This window comes from Lithobates pipiens, unplaced genomic scaffold, assembly GCF_037356315.1.
Source record: "Lithobates pipiens isolate NorthernLeopardFrog02 unplaced genomic scaffold, aLitPip1_a1.2 Scaffold_16, whole genome shotgun sequence".
NCBI classification, from domain to species: domain Eukaryota; kingdom Metazoa; phylum Chordata; class Amphibia; order Anura; family Ranidae; genus Lithobates; species Lithobates pipiens.
In genome coordinates this window covers 647,821,525-647,839,799 of record NW_027507748.1, presented here as the reverse complement: position 1 = coordinate 647,839,799, position 18,275 = coordinate 647,821,525, and the positions used below count along the sequence as shown (strand labels likewise).

Genomic DNA, 18,275 nt, shown 5'->3' with positions numbered 1-18,275 from the left:
ATATTTAGGCATATTTAATTTAATTTATATATAATCATATATTAATTATTTTAGAAGATAGGCCCTCTCCATTTTCTGTGTTTGCTCAGTTGACATTTTTCCTGTGCCAATTATATTCATTTTATTTATTTTTTAGGACAAGACAAGTGCATTGAGTCTGAGCAACGTTGCTGGAGTTTTCTACATTCTGGTTGGAGGTCTGGGCTTGGCAATGCTGGTGGCCTTGATAGAATTCTGTTACAAGTCAAGGGCAGAAGCGAAAAGAATGAAGGTGGCAAAGAGTGCACAGAATTTTAACCCATCTTCCTCGCAGAATACCCAGAATTTAGCAACTTATAGAGAAGGTTACAACGTATATGGAACCGAGAGTGTTAAGATTTAGGGGTAGGACCTAGGGTCTACTACAGTGAGTGGGTGATGCCATGTGTAGTGCAGTGTCGTGCCCTGTCTGTCTAGTGGTTATGCTTGCTACTATCAAAGCTTTCAGTATTGAGATAATTCAGTGCTCACTGGTTCCGTACATTCTTGGCTGCAGATGTGCAGTGTATGTTGTTTATAGACATCTGCATTGAAATATGTTTCTATGGATGGACTTTGTAACATATTATATATATTTATATTATATTTTTCTAATAGCAAACAAACGTTCAAAATTTATTAGAACTTTCCAAAGCATATATAGCTCAAAAACTTGGCATACCCTTTACCATGACTTATGTGCAATGTTGGACAAAGAAACCTGATCTCCTCCTAAGAGGTAGCAGACGTTGTATTAACTTCAGATTTGAAGCCTCTGTGCACCTAATTCTGGCAATATAGTGGAACTAGCCTCAGTAGGTTCACGCTTTATGATCTACCAAGAACTTAATATTTTTTTTATCATAAAAATATTTAATATATCTTACTTAGAAAAACCACAGACAGAACATATTTTAATTCAAAAGCATATTTTTTTACAAAAAAATACAGAATTTTTTATTAAAAACGTTCATACAACAGTTCAATTAGTTTAGGGAATTTGTTTTCTAGTGTAAATAATTATTTATGTATTTTTAATATGTACATTTTGTAAATTATTACATTTTAAATGCATTTTTTTATTTGTGTTACATATAAAACAGAGATATAATTTACATACCACATTTTACACTACGTAATTTTTACAATGAAGAAACAATTATTTTTCTGTGTTAAATTGATTGTTGTAAGAATTTGGCTTTGGAAGTTTGGAAATACAATGCTTAAGTTAGCGAACTAAACAAATAGCCTTATTAGTACCATGCAGTTTGAACAAATCAATAGTTATTAACAGGTATTTCTGGGTAATTCAGGCTCTTTCACAAGCGCTTGTTAAGATCCTAATTGAAATCCTTTCTTGGCACCAGGATAAATTATGTTCACAGAAGTCTCTTTAGATTTGATGTAGAACTTTCCTTTTGTTAATCTTCTTGTTAATGTCCTTTCCATTTTCATAAGAAACTGCCATTGTTTAGGAAAGTCATAGAAAACTCCATACTGTTGGCAAGTATAATAATCATTGCTTCATCCACATTTTTTTTAATTCTTCAAGCAATACATTGTGATTGGCATGTTTATATAAATACATAAGTTTTATATTTTAATAAAGGGATTGCCAATTTTTTTCATTACAATGGCTTAAATATATCTTAGCATAGTCATCATAAACTACAACATGGCCAGACTTTTTATATAGCACATAGGATTTCCTGCACACAGATCTGCTAGATAGAAATTACACTTTATTTGAAGAAAACTATTTAAACAATTATTGATATAAATGTCATGTATAAATGCTTCTGCAACACCACTCAAGTACTAAATCACTAGAATCTATAAGAATTATCATAAAAAAATTAAATTTACAGGATAATTAAACCCAAGAAGAAAAAAGCTATTTGTTTAAGCTTACCAGTCCTTAGATGTGGAGGTTGTATTCGTTTTCTTTATTTAAGGCTAAGACTTTTTTTCAGACTATACTTTTCAGTGAGTACAGAGAATACCTCTTGATATTGCCATAAATGCAGTGTACTCATAACTTCCAGTGAACTCAAAAGAGAAAAAACGTTTTTTTTTTTCTTTCGTAAACTACTAATCCCATCAGTCATGTTATGGCAATGAACAAAGGCAGACATGTTTGAAATCCAGCCTGGGTGAAAGCCATCAATACAGTGGAGCCAAAAAGAGGAAGTGTGTTATTCTCAGGTGAAATAAAATTCTGAAGAAAGAACACTAATGCAGCCACTACCAGTGGCTGCCCTTTTCTACCAATTGATAGAGTAAGCTTAAATTAATAAGACTGCAGGCTACTACTACCTTATAGGCTGCAGACTACCTTATCTAAAATCAGATCTGCTATAACTGTAATAATATGCCTGTGATTACTGATTTCTCAGTAATATCATAACACTGAATTATTTCTATATTATTTTACGAGCAAATTAATGAATATATAAAAGTCGTTTATTGCCTGGGCATATATTATACTATATGGTGGGTCTCAGTTGAGGTTGTCTACCGCAACTCAATAATATTGGTTAAAATACCATTACAAAAAACTTTAGAATTATCGTATTTATCAGCATATAACACGCACAGGCGTATTCCACGCACCTTCATTTTAAGTGGGAGTTTTCAGGAAAAAGACTTTGAAGCAAAATAAGGGTTAATACCCATTAATGCAGCCTAATCAGTGCCCTACTGCAGCTTCACCATCGCCCATTAATGCAGCCTGATCAGTGCCCATCTGCAGCCTTGCTATTGCCCATAAGTGCAGCCTGATCAGTGCCCATCTGCAGCCTTGCTATTGTCCATCATTTCAGCCTGACCAGCGCCCATCTGCAGCCTCTCCATTGCCCATCAATGCAGCCTTATCAGTGCCCATCTGCAACCTCATTATTGCCCATTAATGAATCCTGACCTGTGCCCACCTGCAGCTTCTCCATTGCCCATCATTGCAGCCTGATTAGTGCCCATCTTCAGCCTCGCCAGTGTCGGATTACACAGAGGGATCTCCTGTTTACTCAGCGCTCAGCCACACACAGTTCCGCCTCCTGGATGGCTCCTATGATAGACAGAACACCGGTCCAATGCTGGGATCATGGAGGTGGGACTGTGTGTGACTGAGTATCTGCCGAGTAAACAGGAGATTCCGTCTATGTGTAATCCGGTGGCGCTCACCACTCCCCCCCTTCCTGAGGCAGCCAGGTAAATATCAGCATATAACATGCACCCATGATTTGCCCTCTATTTTCAAGGGGGAAACTGCTTGTTATACGCCTATAAATAGGGTAATGTATATAAATTGTTGTTATTATACAGGATTTATATAGCGCCAACAGTTTGTGCAGCAGTTTACAATATGAATAATTCTAATATGTGTCCAACAGGGTTGGATAGGGTGAGGGTGACTGTATATGTATACTCTCACTGGCCACTTTATTACGTACACTTTGCTAGTTCCTGGTTGGACCCCCTTTTCCCTTCAGAACTACCTTAATTCTTCATGGTATAGAGTCAACTGGGTGTTGGAAACATTCCTCAGAGATTTTGGTCCATATTGACATGAAAGCATTACGCAGTTGCTGCAGATTTGTCCGCTACATATCCATTAAGCGAACATCCCAAAGGTGCTCTATTGGATTGACATCTGGTGAGTGTGGAGGCCATTGGAGTACAGTGACCTCATTGTCATGTTTAAGAAACCAGTTTAAGATGATTTGAGCTTTGTGGCATGGCGCATTATCCTGCTGGAAGTAGCCTTGGTTTCTTGTTGTTTACGCCAAATTCTGACCCTACCATCTGAATGTGGCAGCTGAAATCGAGACTCATCATACCAGGCAATGTTTTTACAATATTCTATTGTCCAATTTTGGTGAGCATGTGCGAATTGTAGCCTCAGTCTCCTTTTCTTGACAGGAGTGGCACCTAGTGTGGTATTCTGCTGCCCAGCTGCTTCAAGGTTTGATGTGTTGTGCTTTCAGAGATTGTATTGTGCTTACTTTGGCAGTAAGAAGTGGTTATTTGAGTTACTGTTGCCTTTCCACCATCTCAAACCAGTCTGCCCATTTTCCTCTGACCTCTGACATCAACAAGGCATTTTTGCCCACACAACTGCCGCTCACTGCATATTTTTCAGACCATTCTCTGTAAACCCTAGAGATGGTTGTGCATGAAAATCCCAGTAGATCAGCAGTTTTTGAAATACTCAGACCATTCCGTCTGGCACCAACAACCATGCCATGTTCAAAGTCACTCAAATCCCCTTTCTGATACTTCAGCAATTTGTCTTCTCCACATCTAGATGCCTACATGCATTGCTTTGTTGCCATTCGATTGGCTGATTAGCAATTTGTGTTACCAAGAAATTGGACAGGTGTACCTAATTAAAGTGACTGGTGAGTGTATATATATATAGTTTGTTTGTTTTTTGTTATAAGAAGTATATAGAAGTATAGTATATAAGAAGAAGTAAGCTACTAAAAGATATCCTTTTGACAACAAGCTTTTCCTTCACTAGTTATGTACTTATTTCTCAGGTTGGGTGGTGAGCCCGAAAGATTATTAGTAAAAAGCGGATACTTAATTACAAATAATAATTATTATATGATATTATTCCTGTGTAGTTCAGTAATAATGTCCTACTGGAGGAAAATAAACGTGTTTAGATGTTAGAGTAATTTCATAGACATTCAGTACAAGCCCTACTAAAAAGTAGGGCTTTCTTCTCTAAAAACATTTTCTTGTCCTAATTGTACCATTTAATACAGCAGTGTTAAAAATATTTTAAAAAGTAGGTTTCACTTTTGTCACCAATCTAGACACTCTTTATAACATCAACCATACTTGGCATGGTAATTCAATAAATAAATAATAGATCAAAGATCCTATTTTTCCATTTTGAATCATATTATGTGGCCATTTTTTATTGTCTTAAATACTAATTTTTTTTATATCCATTTAATCTAACTTGATGTTGCAAACATGTTTGTCAGACCTTTAGTAAATCACCCCTTATACTGTTTTATCAAGAATGGGGCTTACTTATTCAACGGAAATCTTAAAGTGGGTGTAAACCTCCCTGAGACATTTTTATATATAGGTAAGCCTATAATAAGGCTTACCTATATGTACTGAAAATATCTCCTAAATGGCACACGTTTAGGAGATATTTACCTTGTAGTGTGCCGATGGTGTCATCAGCACATGCGCAGGGACGAAACAGCCCTCCGTGCTGTTTCTTCCCCAGCGTGTGCCGTGACTGGCGGCTCCCGCGTACATGCGCGAGAGTGACGTCACGTGGCTCCGGACAGTCACAGAGCCGCAGAAGGAAGAGAAGCGAAGATGGATGCTTCCACCAGAGGGGACATTGTGGACATTGCGGGCTTCATTTGCAAGTAAGTGCCACATAATGGGCTAGTATGCGATGCATTCTAGTCCATTATGCTTTTACTTTGCAGGGGAATAAAGAGGAAGTAAAACCCATCAGGGTTGACTTCCTCTTTAAAATTGCCAAAGAAAGTATATTTTTTACCTTTTTTTAATTACATGGTAGGTTGCTCTACACAAAAAATGTTTTTTGGATTTTTTTGATTTTTTTTTTGCCCATCCCTTTCCATTCTGCAACAAAACATTGTGGTTCTTTACCTCAAGCGTTCTGTTATTTTGTTTACGTTCTAGGTGAAGAAAGTGCAAGGTTGTTGCAGATCATCAAAAACAGGGCTATTCTCCGTCAGTATACAATACTGTAAAAGTATGTTGAATTTTCCAAGTTTACAATCATTTAAACATTCCAGCTTTCGTTGTCACACCCCCTCAGCAGCCCACTTTTTTTCATGACAACTGCTTGATCATGAGTATGTGCTGTGATGCGTGCACCGAACATGCAGATACAAATGATTTAGCAATATGGACAGATTAATGCTGTCTGGTTTAATTACATTACCATAGTCATGTATTTTGGTTTTATACTAAACATATGTTATTTTTATGTCATGTTTCATTATCTTAACTTCAAAAAAAGCTTAAAATCTATTTTTTCCTGCACATTGTTTTGAATGTAGATTTGGGAGAAGCCTTCTATTTGCGTTGAAATTAGGGAGAATTTGTTGTGGCATTCTTTATGGAAGCAAGATATTTGTATCAGCTTAAAGACATTAATTATAGACAAAGGCTGCTGATAGAGTATGATGTTCTTGTAGTTTTTAATAGTACATTTTGTGAGTTTTTGAGTCAAGGAAACAAATCATGATGTGTTGGTTCTTGACAATTTATAAATGTCTACTTCTTCCCCAAAATTGAAAACCCAAGTCCAGCAAGAAATGTATTTTATTTTGGTTAGAGCCGAGATTGGTTAGAAACTCTGTTGGGTTTTCATTGCTGTCTGTGTGTCTCTTCAAAGGGAGAGATGGGAAATCTTTCAATGGGGACTTTAATTAAGGCCTCATTTGCATATGTGGCTGTCATTGCCACCCCTCTAAAAAGCAACTCATGGTTGCTCGCACTTAGTAGGAATTTGACAGTAGGCATGGAGGTGATGTGTCACCTCCGTACCAACTGTGTTAAACAGTGACAGCCCAGCACACTCCAACTGCATGGTTGTAGAGTGGGCGCAGTGGAGCCCTATTTGGGTGGTTGGGAAGGGTTGGTAAAACTGTAGCTCAACCACCTATTTTGACCACCCCCTCATTTACCCCTGTCCATCCATGTACATAAAGCCCCTCGCGAAAAAAAGAAAACATTTTAGTAGAGTTAAAGTGTTACTAAACCCACACAGTAAAATCAGTCTGTATATGCAGTAAAGCACGCTTGTTATACTCACTGTGGAGCTTAAAGGGTTAATCCTCTGCATTGTGTAAAAAGGCTGTAGACATGTGCAGAGTAAAATATTTCGTTTCGGAATTTCGTTTTCGTCCGAAAACTTAATTTATTTAGTTACTCCCGAAATTCGTTTTTATTTATTTAGTTTTTGTTCAAAAATTGCATTCGTCCGAAAATCCACATGAATTACGTTCGAATCTGTCTTGGAAGGCTTATGGTGTCTGTCGAATGCATAAAGAAGATTTGACGGAGCTAACTATATAGCATACTTTAGAACCCTATTAAAGTCTATGGGACTCCAACGTTCAAAATCTAAAGTGCTAATTTTAAAGGCTAATTTGCAAGTTACTGTCCTAAAAAGTGTTTGGGGACCCGGGTCCTGCCCCAGGGGACATGTATCAATGCAAAAAAAAGTTTTAAAAACGGCCGTTTTTTCGGGAGCAGTGATTTTAATAATGATTAAAGTGAAACAATAAAAGTGTAATATTCCTTTAAATTTCGTAGGGGGGGGTTGTCTATAGTATGCCTGTGAAGGGGCGCATGTTTCCTGTGCTTAGAATTGTCCCTGCACAAAGTGTCATTTATGCAGGAAAAAAAGTCCTTTAAAATCACTCGCAGCTATAATGAATTGTCGGCTCCGTAATACAGAGAACACTCATTGAAAGTCATTGATAAAAAAAAAAAAAAAAGCGTGGGGGTCCCCCAAATTCAATTACCAGGCCCTTCAGGTCTGGTATGGATATTAAGGGGAACCCTGCCTCAAATTTAAGAAAAAATTTGACGTGGGGTTCCCCCTAAATATCCATAACCAGACCCTTCAGGTCTGGTATGGATATTAAGGGGAACCTCGCGTCAAATTTAAAAAAAAAATGACGTGGGGTTCCCCCTAAAAATCCATACCAGACCCTTTATCCGAGCACGCAACCTGGCAGGCCGCAGGAAAAGAGGGGGGGACGAGAGAGCGGCCCCCCCTCCCTCCTGAACCGTACCAGGCCACATGCCCTCAACATTGGGAGGATGCTTTGGGGGTCTGTGACCCCTCAAAGCACCTTGTCCCCATGTTGATGAGGACAAGGGCCTCATCCCCACAACCCTGGCCGGTGGTTGTGGAGGTCTGCGGGCGGGGGGCTTATCAGAATCTGGAAGCCCCCTTTAACAAGGGGACCCCCAGATCCCTGCCCCCCCCCCCTGTTTGAAATGGTAAGGGGGTACAAAAGTACCCCTACCATTTCACAAAGAAAGTGTAAAAAATGGTTACATCAGAGGGGGGGCGGGGTCACCCATACGTCACGGGGAACCCCGGGTTTCCCCTTGCGTCAGAGGGGGGCGGGGTCAGGTGACGGGTGGCCCAGCCCTCCGTATATAAGAAACGTCAGCCGCCGGAATGCCTGTAGTGTCTCCGTGGAGGAGACAGAAGAAGGATGGATCGCTGCGCTGGATGAGATGAGACATCGCTGGAGAGATGACCGTCCGTCGCTGGATAGCAAGAGTGGATTACCGCCGCTGGAATCTTTTTTTTATTTTTTTATTTTTAATAAAGGAATTTTTCAAAAGTGTGTTTGTTTTATTTAACCATTTTTTACACTTTCTTTGTGAAATGGTAGGGGTACTTTTGTACCCCCTTACCATTTCAAACAGGGGGGGGGCAGGGATCTGGGGGTCCCCTTGTTAAAGGGGGCTTCCAGATTCTGATAAGCCCCCCGCCCGCAGACCTCCACAACCACCGGCCAGGGTTGTGGGGATGAGGCCCTTGTCCTCATCAACATGGGGACAAGGTGCTTTGAGGGGTCACAGACCCCCAAAGCATCCTCCCAATGTTGAGGGCATGTGGCCTGGTACGGTTCAGGAGGGAGGGGGGGCCGCTCTCTCGTCCCCCCCTCTTTTCCTGCGGCCTGCCAGGTTGCGTGCTCGGATAAAGGGTCTGGTATGGATTTTTAGGGGGAACCCCACGTCAATTTTTTTTAAAATTTGACGCGGGGTTCCCCTTAATATCCATACCAGACCTGAAGGGTCTGGTTATGGATATTTAGGGGGAACCCCACGTCAAATGTTTTCTTAAATTTGAGGCAGGGTTCCCCTTAATATCCATACCAGACCTGAAGGGCCTGGTAATTGAATTTGGGGGACCCCCACACTTTTTTTTTAATTTATTTATTTATTTTTTTATCAATGACTTTCAATGAGTGTTCTCTGTATTACGGAGCCGACAATTCATTATAGCTGCGAGTGATTTTAAAGGACTTTTTTTCCTGCATAAATGACACTTTGTGCAGGGACAATTCTAAGCACGGGAAACATGCGCCCCTTCACAGGCATACTATAGACAACCCCCCCCTATGAAATTTAAAGGAATATTACACTTTTATTGTTTCACTTTAATCATTATTAAAATCACTGCTCCCGAAAAAACGGCCGTTTTTAAAACTTTTTTTTGCATTGATACATGTCCCCTGGGGCAGGACCCAATCTCCTATTCTATATCGAACTGTTGTAACAACAAAAACGAACGAAAATAAAGCATTTATTTATGTCGGATTTTCATTTTTCGGATTTTGTGCTTTCGTTATCGTTTGTCAAAACGAAAACGAAAATAGCTGAAATTCGGACGAAAATGCGTTCGGACGAAAACGAATGCACATGTCTAAAAGGCTGTGTGATCCTGTCTTCTCTGTTCCTCCCCTTCTTCCACTGTACCCAATCAATCTGATTGTTCAGAGCCTTGGGGACAAGCTGCACATGCTAAGTTTGGTATGTATTGCTAGAGAGTTAGTTTTTTTCTTGGGAGGGTGCATGTGATCAGCACAGGGCCAATCAGCACTGTCCAGACAGAAGGTCAGGGGTCCTGCAGACTCATAGGATAGTCAGAGCAGAATGAAAACTCCTCTTACAGGCTTTAACCAGACACTGATAGACACCACAAGATTGTTACAGTTGTGCTCATAGGTTTACATACCCTGGCAGAATTTATGATTTCTTGGCCATTTTTCATAGAATATGAATGATAACACAAAAACTTTTCTTTCACTCATGGTTAGTGTTTGGCTGAAGCCATTTATTATCAATAAACTGTGTTTACTCTTTATAAATTATACTTAAAACAGAAACTACCCAAATGACCCTGGTCAAAAGTTTATATATCCCAGTTCTTAATACCATGTATTGCCCCCTTTAACATCAATGACAGCAAGTCTTTTGTGGTATTTGTGGATGAGGCTATTTATCTTCTCAGATGGTAAACATACCCATCCCTCTTGGCAAAAAGCCTTCAGTTCCTGTAAATTCTCGGGCTGTCTTGCATGAACTTCACATTTGAGATCTCCCCAGAGTGGCTCAATGATATTGAGGTCAGGAGACTGAGATGGCCACTCCAGAACCTTCACTTTATTCTGCTGTAGCCAATGATAGGTCGACTTTGCCTTGCGTTTGGATGATTGTCATGTTGGAATGTTTAAGTACGTCCATGCGCAGCTTCCATGCTGATGAATGCAAATGTGCCTCCAGTATTTTTTGATAACATACTGCATTTATTTTGCCATCAATTTTGACCAAATTTACTATGTCTTGTAGCTCACACATCCCCAAAACATCAGGAAACCACCTCTGTGTTTCATATTAGGAATGGTGTATCGTTCATCATCGGCCTTGTTGACTGACCCCTCTCCAAATTAAGCGTTTATGGTTGTGGCCAAAAAGCTCAATTTTGACTCCAAATGACTATGCCAGAAGGTTTGAGGCTTGTCTCTGTACTGTTTGGCATATTGCAAGCGGGATACTTTGTGGCATTTGCGTAGTAATGGCTTTCTTCTGGCGACTCGACCATGCAGCCCATCTTTCTTCAAGTGTCTCCTTATTGTGCATATTGAAACAGCCACACCACATGTTTTCAGAGAGTCCTGTATTTCACCTGAAGTTATTTGTGGGTTTTTCTTTGCATCCTGAACAATTTTCCTGGCAGTTGTGGTTGAAATTTTAGTTTGTCTACCTGACCATGGTTTGGTTTCAACAGAACCCCTCATTTCCCACTTCTCGATTAGAGCTTGAACACTGCTGATTGGCATTCTCAATTCCTTGGATATCTTTTTATATCCCTTTCCTGTTTTATACAATTCAACTACCTTTTCCCGCAGATCCTTTGACAATTCTTTTGCTTTCCCCATGACTCAGAATCCAGAAATGTCAGTGCAGCACTGGATGAAAGATGCAAGGGTCTGTCAGGAGTCCAGAAACTCATTGACCTTTTATACACACACACTAATTACAAACAAACCAATCACAGGTGAGGATGGTTACCTTTAATAGACATTCAAACTCCTTTGTGTCAACTTGTGTGCATGTTATCAGGCCAAAATCACCAGGGTAAACTTTTGATCAGGGTCATTTGGGTAGTTTCTCTTGTGATTATGATTTAAAAAGAATAAACACAGTTGATTGCTAATAAATGGCTTCAGCCAAACACTAAACATGAGTAAAAGAAAAGTTTTTGTTATCATTCATATTCTCTGAAAAATAAATATATTATAATATAATAAATATTAATAAATTCTGGCAGACTATGTAAACTTATGAGCACAATTGTAAATACTAAAGGTATTTAGCAGTTTATATTTAGTAAAATAATTGCATTTCCATGTTCTGTGTACTGTGGGAGACAAGATATAGTAAATGCAGGCTCCTGGCTTTAGTAACACTTTAAGAAGGATTAGAACTTACAATAATGTTTCTATTTCTTTCAGCACCTTCCTGTGCCAATGAAAACTGCATTTTCCATTTTTGTGTATGGGTGTTAAAGGAACAGGGAGTGAGGAAACAAAAATTTACCCATTGGGGGTCACAGACACAAATTAAAACCTGACAGAAATGTTAAGTCTACTAAACTCTAATCAAAACTAAAAAAAAAGTTTGCTGAAGTTAAGGCCTCATTCACACTCCGTTTAGCATTTCTAAATGCATTTAGGGTATTTAATTGGATATGCTCTAAACACATATAAATGCAGATTTGACAGTGCCAGTATGAATGAGGCCTAAGGCTAGAGCACTCTTAAAAAAAAAAAAGTTATAAGAGCCAATTGTTATGTTGTTTTGTAATATGTAAGCTCTCAAGCTGTCATTCTGCTCTTTTTTCAATTTCGTGGTGTGTCAGTGACCTAGAGCAAGTATGCAGCTAGTGAAGTTCGAAAAGTTTTAAATACAACATTTCAGATATAGATCAGATTAAAGGAGCAGTAATGATAAGCTCATGTATTGTTTTCTGACCCACGTAATATAGACATTTTGTTTTTTAGTTTTTTTTTCAAATAGACTTTTTACATATGACTAAATGAGTATAAGGTCAAACTGATGTAGATATGGAATTATTAGAAGATTAGACCAGATTTGCTAATTTTACTATAAGTATTTAACTGACTTGGTCACATAATATTTTCTGCTTGCAAGCGATGACAAACATACAACGGAGCTATTCTCAGAATATAATGCTATTTCCTAAAGGTATTAGGAGGGTGTGAATGTGTGTGTAATGATAAGGTTGATTATAATGAATCCTCAAGTCACTGTACTATACTTAGTTATCTTTCTGAGCACAGCTTTTGTCCAAGATCTATGGGAAATTAACTTTTTTGAGTTGAGGGCAAGTATTTTATACAGCATTTGCAATAGCTAAATATTCATAAATCATGTACCACCAGATTTTATATGAGTCATTAAGTCATGGTGTTTTTGGGGAGCATAGAGTCTAGTTTATATGGAGCTTGCTAGCTAAGAATTTAATGAGACATAGGGGTTGATTTACTAAAACTGGAGACTGGAAAATCTGGTGCAGCTCTGCATAGAAACCAACCAGTTTCCAGGATTTTTTGTCAATGCTTAACTGAGCAAGCTGAAGTTAGAAGCTGATTGGCTACGATGTACAGCTGCACCAGATTTTGCACTCTCCAGTTTAAGTATATCAACCCCCAAGTATGCTAAATTTAAACGATAAAATTCTAAACAATTTTACATACAATAATTTTTCATTATCAACTTGCTTTTGATGAAAACTGATAAACTAGATCTTTTTAATTATAGACCTCTTTTCAAATATATAAATATTGTATGCTAGTTTAACATTTGAAATGGCCTCATAGGAAATTATTGTGTGAGTTTAGTTTGCATTAGAATCATTTTAGTCTCTAGCTCTGAGCAGATGATTAGACTAAAATATTGTATATTTTTTTCTAAAAATAGCATTCAGTAGACTAACCATACGTATATATTTATATATATTTTTTATATTTATATATATTTTTATTTATTTTTTGACCTAGAACACAGCATTTTTTATCTAGAATTTTCTAAAATGAAGATGGTCTTACATTCATTTAATAGCTAAACAGATGGTATTCAGCATAAACTAATATATCCACTTGGAAATTAAACCAATGGATTATGTGATGTAAAGTGATTTTTATCCTAATTTGTAATAAGGATATTTCATCTAATTGTCTTCTATTATTGACTATGACTTTACCCACAAATGCTTTTGATATATCATATTCAAAGTGGATTTAAATTATAAGTCATCTTGACAGCAGAATATCTCAAAAGTAGCAATTGATAATCATTAAGCAATTGCAACAATACATTTTCTTTAAGACTTAACATACCCACTCTATTTTCTGAATATTTATTAATCCAAAAAGTAAATACATAATGTTAAATCTATGTTACAAAAAGCAAATAGAGTTTATGAAACATCAAGGAAACTATTTTTGACATTCCCATTTTTTCTCTAATCCATAAAATGTAATTTAATTAAGAAATACATTTATAAATTTACCTTTAGTTATTTCAAATAGCTACTGTGAAAATAACATGAAAATGCAGATGTCTAATATAACTCTCCATATATTGATGTTTCTGTGTGGTGATTATAGTGACAAAACAGATATAGTAACTTTTCTTCTTTTGTTTGTTATTCATTCTCTTGTTGCTCAGCTGACCTTTTCTGAAGCCATACGAAACAAAGCCAGATTATCCATTACAGGGAGTGTAGGAGAAAATGGCCGTGTCTTGACTCCCGACTGCCCGAAGGCCGTACACACTGGGACAATTAGACAAAGTTCAGGATTGGCTGTAATTGCATCGGACCTACCATAAAAACCAAATAATTTATTGAGTGCCTTAATTATACACTGTTGGTGAGTGACATACAGCACAGACTGTGAGCTACGTGGGAAAAATCACTGAAGACCTAGAAATATTGCTGAGACCGGGAAGTACGTCTAAATGCGCCAAACATCATCAGCAACAATGTGTGCATGAGCTCTGCTCGGAAACCCAAACTCAGATTTTATATCAGGAATTTGCTTAATTTAGTTTTATTGGGGTGAGGGAGGGTGTGGGGAAGAGTGTATTAGCAACAACAAATTTATCTTGGAGGAACTATAATCTAAGAAAAAAAAAGACTTGTCATTAAGCTCATTAAACTGTGAAGAGCGTGATCAGAATGGACAATACTTCTGTTCTAACAAAGAAGGAAAATAGCTATAGAATACAATGAAATTACTAACCAGTATCTCAAGAAACTCCATGCATATAAGGGATGAATATCCAGTTGTTGAACTAGATCTCTTAAGAAAAACTGTGATACAAAATAATAATAATCATGTAAATCCTGTGAAAAAATAATAAATTATTTACTTTTTCTTTAAAAATAAAGAAAAACAGATATGACATGCTTGCTTTTTAACTGATGTAAATTCAATGAAATACAACACAGTATTTTTTTCTAAACATATTAGATAACAAATCATTGCAATAATTCCGTTTTAAAAAATGCCATCACGGTAGTAAAAAATGATAAGAAAGTTTTATAAGACTTGTGGATCATTTAACACAATTTTCATTTTGGTAAACCACATCTGCACATGTGTAATCCATTTGTCATTCCAACCATACATGTAAATGTCTAATCACTTAGTTGTGTAGAGCCTTATCAGGCTACGGGTCACTCCTGTTATTTATAATCTTGTTCTGTGTACAAAACAAAAATAATTAAAATGTGGTCTCACACCAGCCAATAGTAAAATAAAAATAAAAAATCTTCCAAATATATTCAGGCTTAGAATTAATAATCCAGAATGTTATTTTTAAACCCTGAAATGTGTAATATGGCTAATGCAATGTAATTGCCTAGTGAGCCAACAGTGTTGATAAAAACCACATATTTTGACAAATCAGGGTGTTTTTACAATCACTGTGATATGTTTGATAAGCTTTTTGTCATGTTTTTTTTTTTTTTTGGTTTCTTTGTATTGTAAATATATTTGCCATTTTTTCTCTTGACTGTATTACACCTTCTATTTCCTGCTAAATAATGTTCTTTAACATTATCCAATTGTTGCAGGCTGTACAATGTTTTAATTAAAATGAGAAGATACGTCTAGGTGCCCTGAAAATATATTTTTGAAATTTTGTTCTGGTTACTTCTAGTTTCACAAATTAATTTCCTGTGTAAGCAAGAAATTTAAAAAATAATGCTTTATTTTATAAATTATATCACATTGATCTGTTTATTTGGGTTAATAAAGTTGTGTTTTCTAAAATCATTCTCATAATATAGCAGTGACTATTTACAACGGAAAAACATATTCAAGGCAAATAAACAGAGCTAAGTTGATGTGGATTTAAAATGTCCTAAAAGCAAGAGTTGATTTAAAAAAGAATGTACATTTTATGTCACCTTTTGAAGTGATCTTCCTTTTGTATATTTTAAAATCACCTGAAAAAGTGTATTATTGTTTTTTTTATTGAGACTGAAACGTAGCACAGGTTATTCTAATAGATCAATGACATTGACTCAATATGGCCATGTAGCCATGTAATGTCCAGGAAGTGATGAGCATCCCTATCCCTTTGTATACATCAGCAGCGGGGCAGAGAATACTCCACCCACAGCTCATTGACAGCTAATTTTTCCATGTTCAGACCCGAACTCTGGTTCTGAACAAATGCAAACTCAGCCCTATTTAAGACATAAGGTAAGGTGAGTGCAAAATCATATATGTTCCAGATTATATAAGAAAACATACAGATTTTTTGGTGTCAAATAGAAATATTGTATGCCATTACCCTGATTTTCCAGAAGTCATGGCAACCTACATATAGGCTAAGGAAAAAGTACAATTGGATCCTTATTCGCATGTTTAGTCACAACATGATAGGAGATTGCAAACTAACACAGGTATGTACACATGGAAGCAACAAGCCTTGCCATTTCATATAGTAAGGAAGGGTTGAACCCTGGCGTGGGTTTTATTGCTGTATGGATCTCTAGTGCAGGTTTCCTCCCTGTCTGGGAAGTCTCTTTAATGGATCCCCAGATAGCATTAAAAACCTGGCAGACGTTTGAACTTGCACTTTAATGTATCCAAAACCACATGTTTTAAATAGAATAGTAAAAGGTTAGAAACCTTGCCAGGTTTTTATGTCTTTGCTCAGAAGTACCCTCTCTAGTTGTCCTAAAAGACAAAGTTAGAAAAAAAACTGAGAGGGAAAGTCTTATCGAGGATTTTCCTCACTTTGGAGAGATTTTTGATTTCCTTTTAAATCACACCAATGGCACATGGTCAACAAAAAACAAACAAAAAAAGAAACAACTGTTTTAACATTTTTCTACCCTATCCAAATAAAAAAATTAAAAGATTTGGATATACTTTAGGCTCCACCTTGGTTTTCTTAGACCATTCCTAATTTGACAGATTTGGTATAACAATGTACACTTCTTCCACATTTGCCTTTTTTGAGAACTAAATAACAGGACTGTCCAAAATGTAAAAGGGAGGAATGGATTTAATCACATCATGTCTAATTTGCTGAACATACCAGCAGCACTTGTCATAATGTAAACATAACAGTGTCAGATTTTCAAATGGAGGAGGGAAGGCTCAATGACATCTTGCGTCAATATAGAATAAGAGTTTGCTTATGACATCATTGGCCTTATATGCCCACATGGCCATATTTGGATAATACCATGTGGCCATATTGTCAGTGATATCACAAGCATCCCGTCCCTTTGTTATGTGTGGGATTGGTCATGGCTGCCTGGGCACAGGAGTAACAGCATGCTTCCGGGTTCAGTATGAACCTGAGTTTGAATCAAACCTGTGCTCATCCCTAGTTATGTCATGCATTTTGAATGTGATGCCTATGCACCAGAACAGGCAAAAAATAAATAGATGTAGCATTTTTCTGACAAAGTGTACCACAATATACATTCGTGCTTTGCAGCTCACTGCAATTTATGTACATCGAGACTGTGTTGCCTTTGCATTGGGGTGCTAATGTGTGTAACATAAAGGTGTGATTTTGTCCTTAATTCTCTGCTTTGGTACATAGCATGTTACTGCAATGCACACATGTGTGTTAATGCATTGTGGTAGCAATCATATTAAATGGCACCTCAAAGCACTAACTCAACAGACTACTGACTCTCATATGCATTGCAGAGCACCACAATGCACTTTATTGCACCACTATATGTTCTGGTTCACATAGTAGAAAATATGCTATTGTCTGTTTTTTTTAAATCTTGGTGCATTGGTAGTCCATTCACATGCTCCATTCAGTGGCATAAAAGGGACATTTCTGGGTGCACAAACACCCAGAAACAACCAGAACCCTGACCATTTAAATGATAATTCCATGAGTTGATGTCCACCTTTTGAGTCCAAGAATGGCAGTAAAGCATACATTTTTGTTGTATTTTACATTTTGTGTTAACATAGCATGTCTACTTTTTTGCAGTTTGTTTTATTTGTGTCTATGTGTATATGTATGTGCAGATCTTTTCAAACATGTTTTCATTCTTTGTATGTCACTGGGTCAAATTTAGTAAAGGATATGCACATTTCCAGTCGCATTAATAGGCCTGCAAACCAGGCTGAACAACTCAAGCATATTCTGACAGTATTTACTATGCATATTTAAGCTCTGTATGCACATCAACAAGTAACCTGACAGAGTGTTAAAGCCACCTTGAGCAATAAATCTGATTTACGCTGATTTACATGGGGTGTGGTTTTCACTTTGCAATGCAGCTGGAGAATAGAGACATGCATGTATATTAGGTATGTATATATACATAGTTTGTATGTTAAAGAGATTGTAATTGGTTGAAAGGACATGAGAACTGTTCTTATTGCCCACAATAATAGGTCAGCTAAATACCTAAAATCCAGTTGTGTTTTCGATATGGTTTTAACTATGTTTAAATAAATAATATGTGATTTTATGTTCTAAGAACATAGTTCAGTGAAAACTTGTGGATCTTGTGACTTGGAGAGGGTATATTTTCTGTTCATTTAATATATACTCTCACTATATACTCCCAAATCTCCTGACACATTTTGTGCCGAATTTTCTGATGTGGAGAAGATTTTGAATATGTACAGGCCAAA

At 37.1% G+C, this 18,275-nt stretch overlaps 1 protein-coding gene across 10 annotated transcripts in view; it reads left to right on the top strand.

Annotated features, from left to right (window-relative positions):
• Positions 1-17,880, top strand: part of GRIA4 (glutamate ionotropic receptor AMPA type subunit 4) — a 478,284-nt gene extending 460,404 nt beyond the window's left edge. For 3 of the 10 annotated variants that reach the window (XM_077484347.1, XM_077484345.1, XM_077484352.1), the window contains 2 exons: positions 137-271; positions 13,810-17,880. In XM_077484347.1, coding sequence (XP_077340473.1) covers positions 137-271; positions 13,810-13,971 — 297 coding nt within the window. In that variant the 3' untranslated portion in view covers positions 13,972-17,880. Of the gene's footprint in view, positions 1-136; positions 385-5,697; positions 5,771-13,809 lie in introns of those variants that run through there. The other 7 variants (XM_077484349.1, XM_077484348.1, XR_013274704.1 and 4 more) reach the window with 5 other exon arrangements.
• Positions 17,881-18,275: the final 395 nt, after the last annotated feature.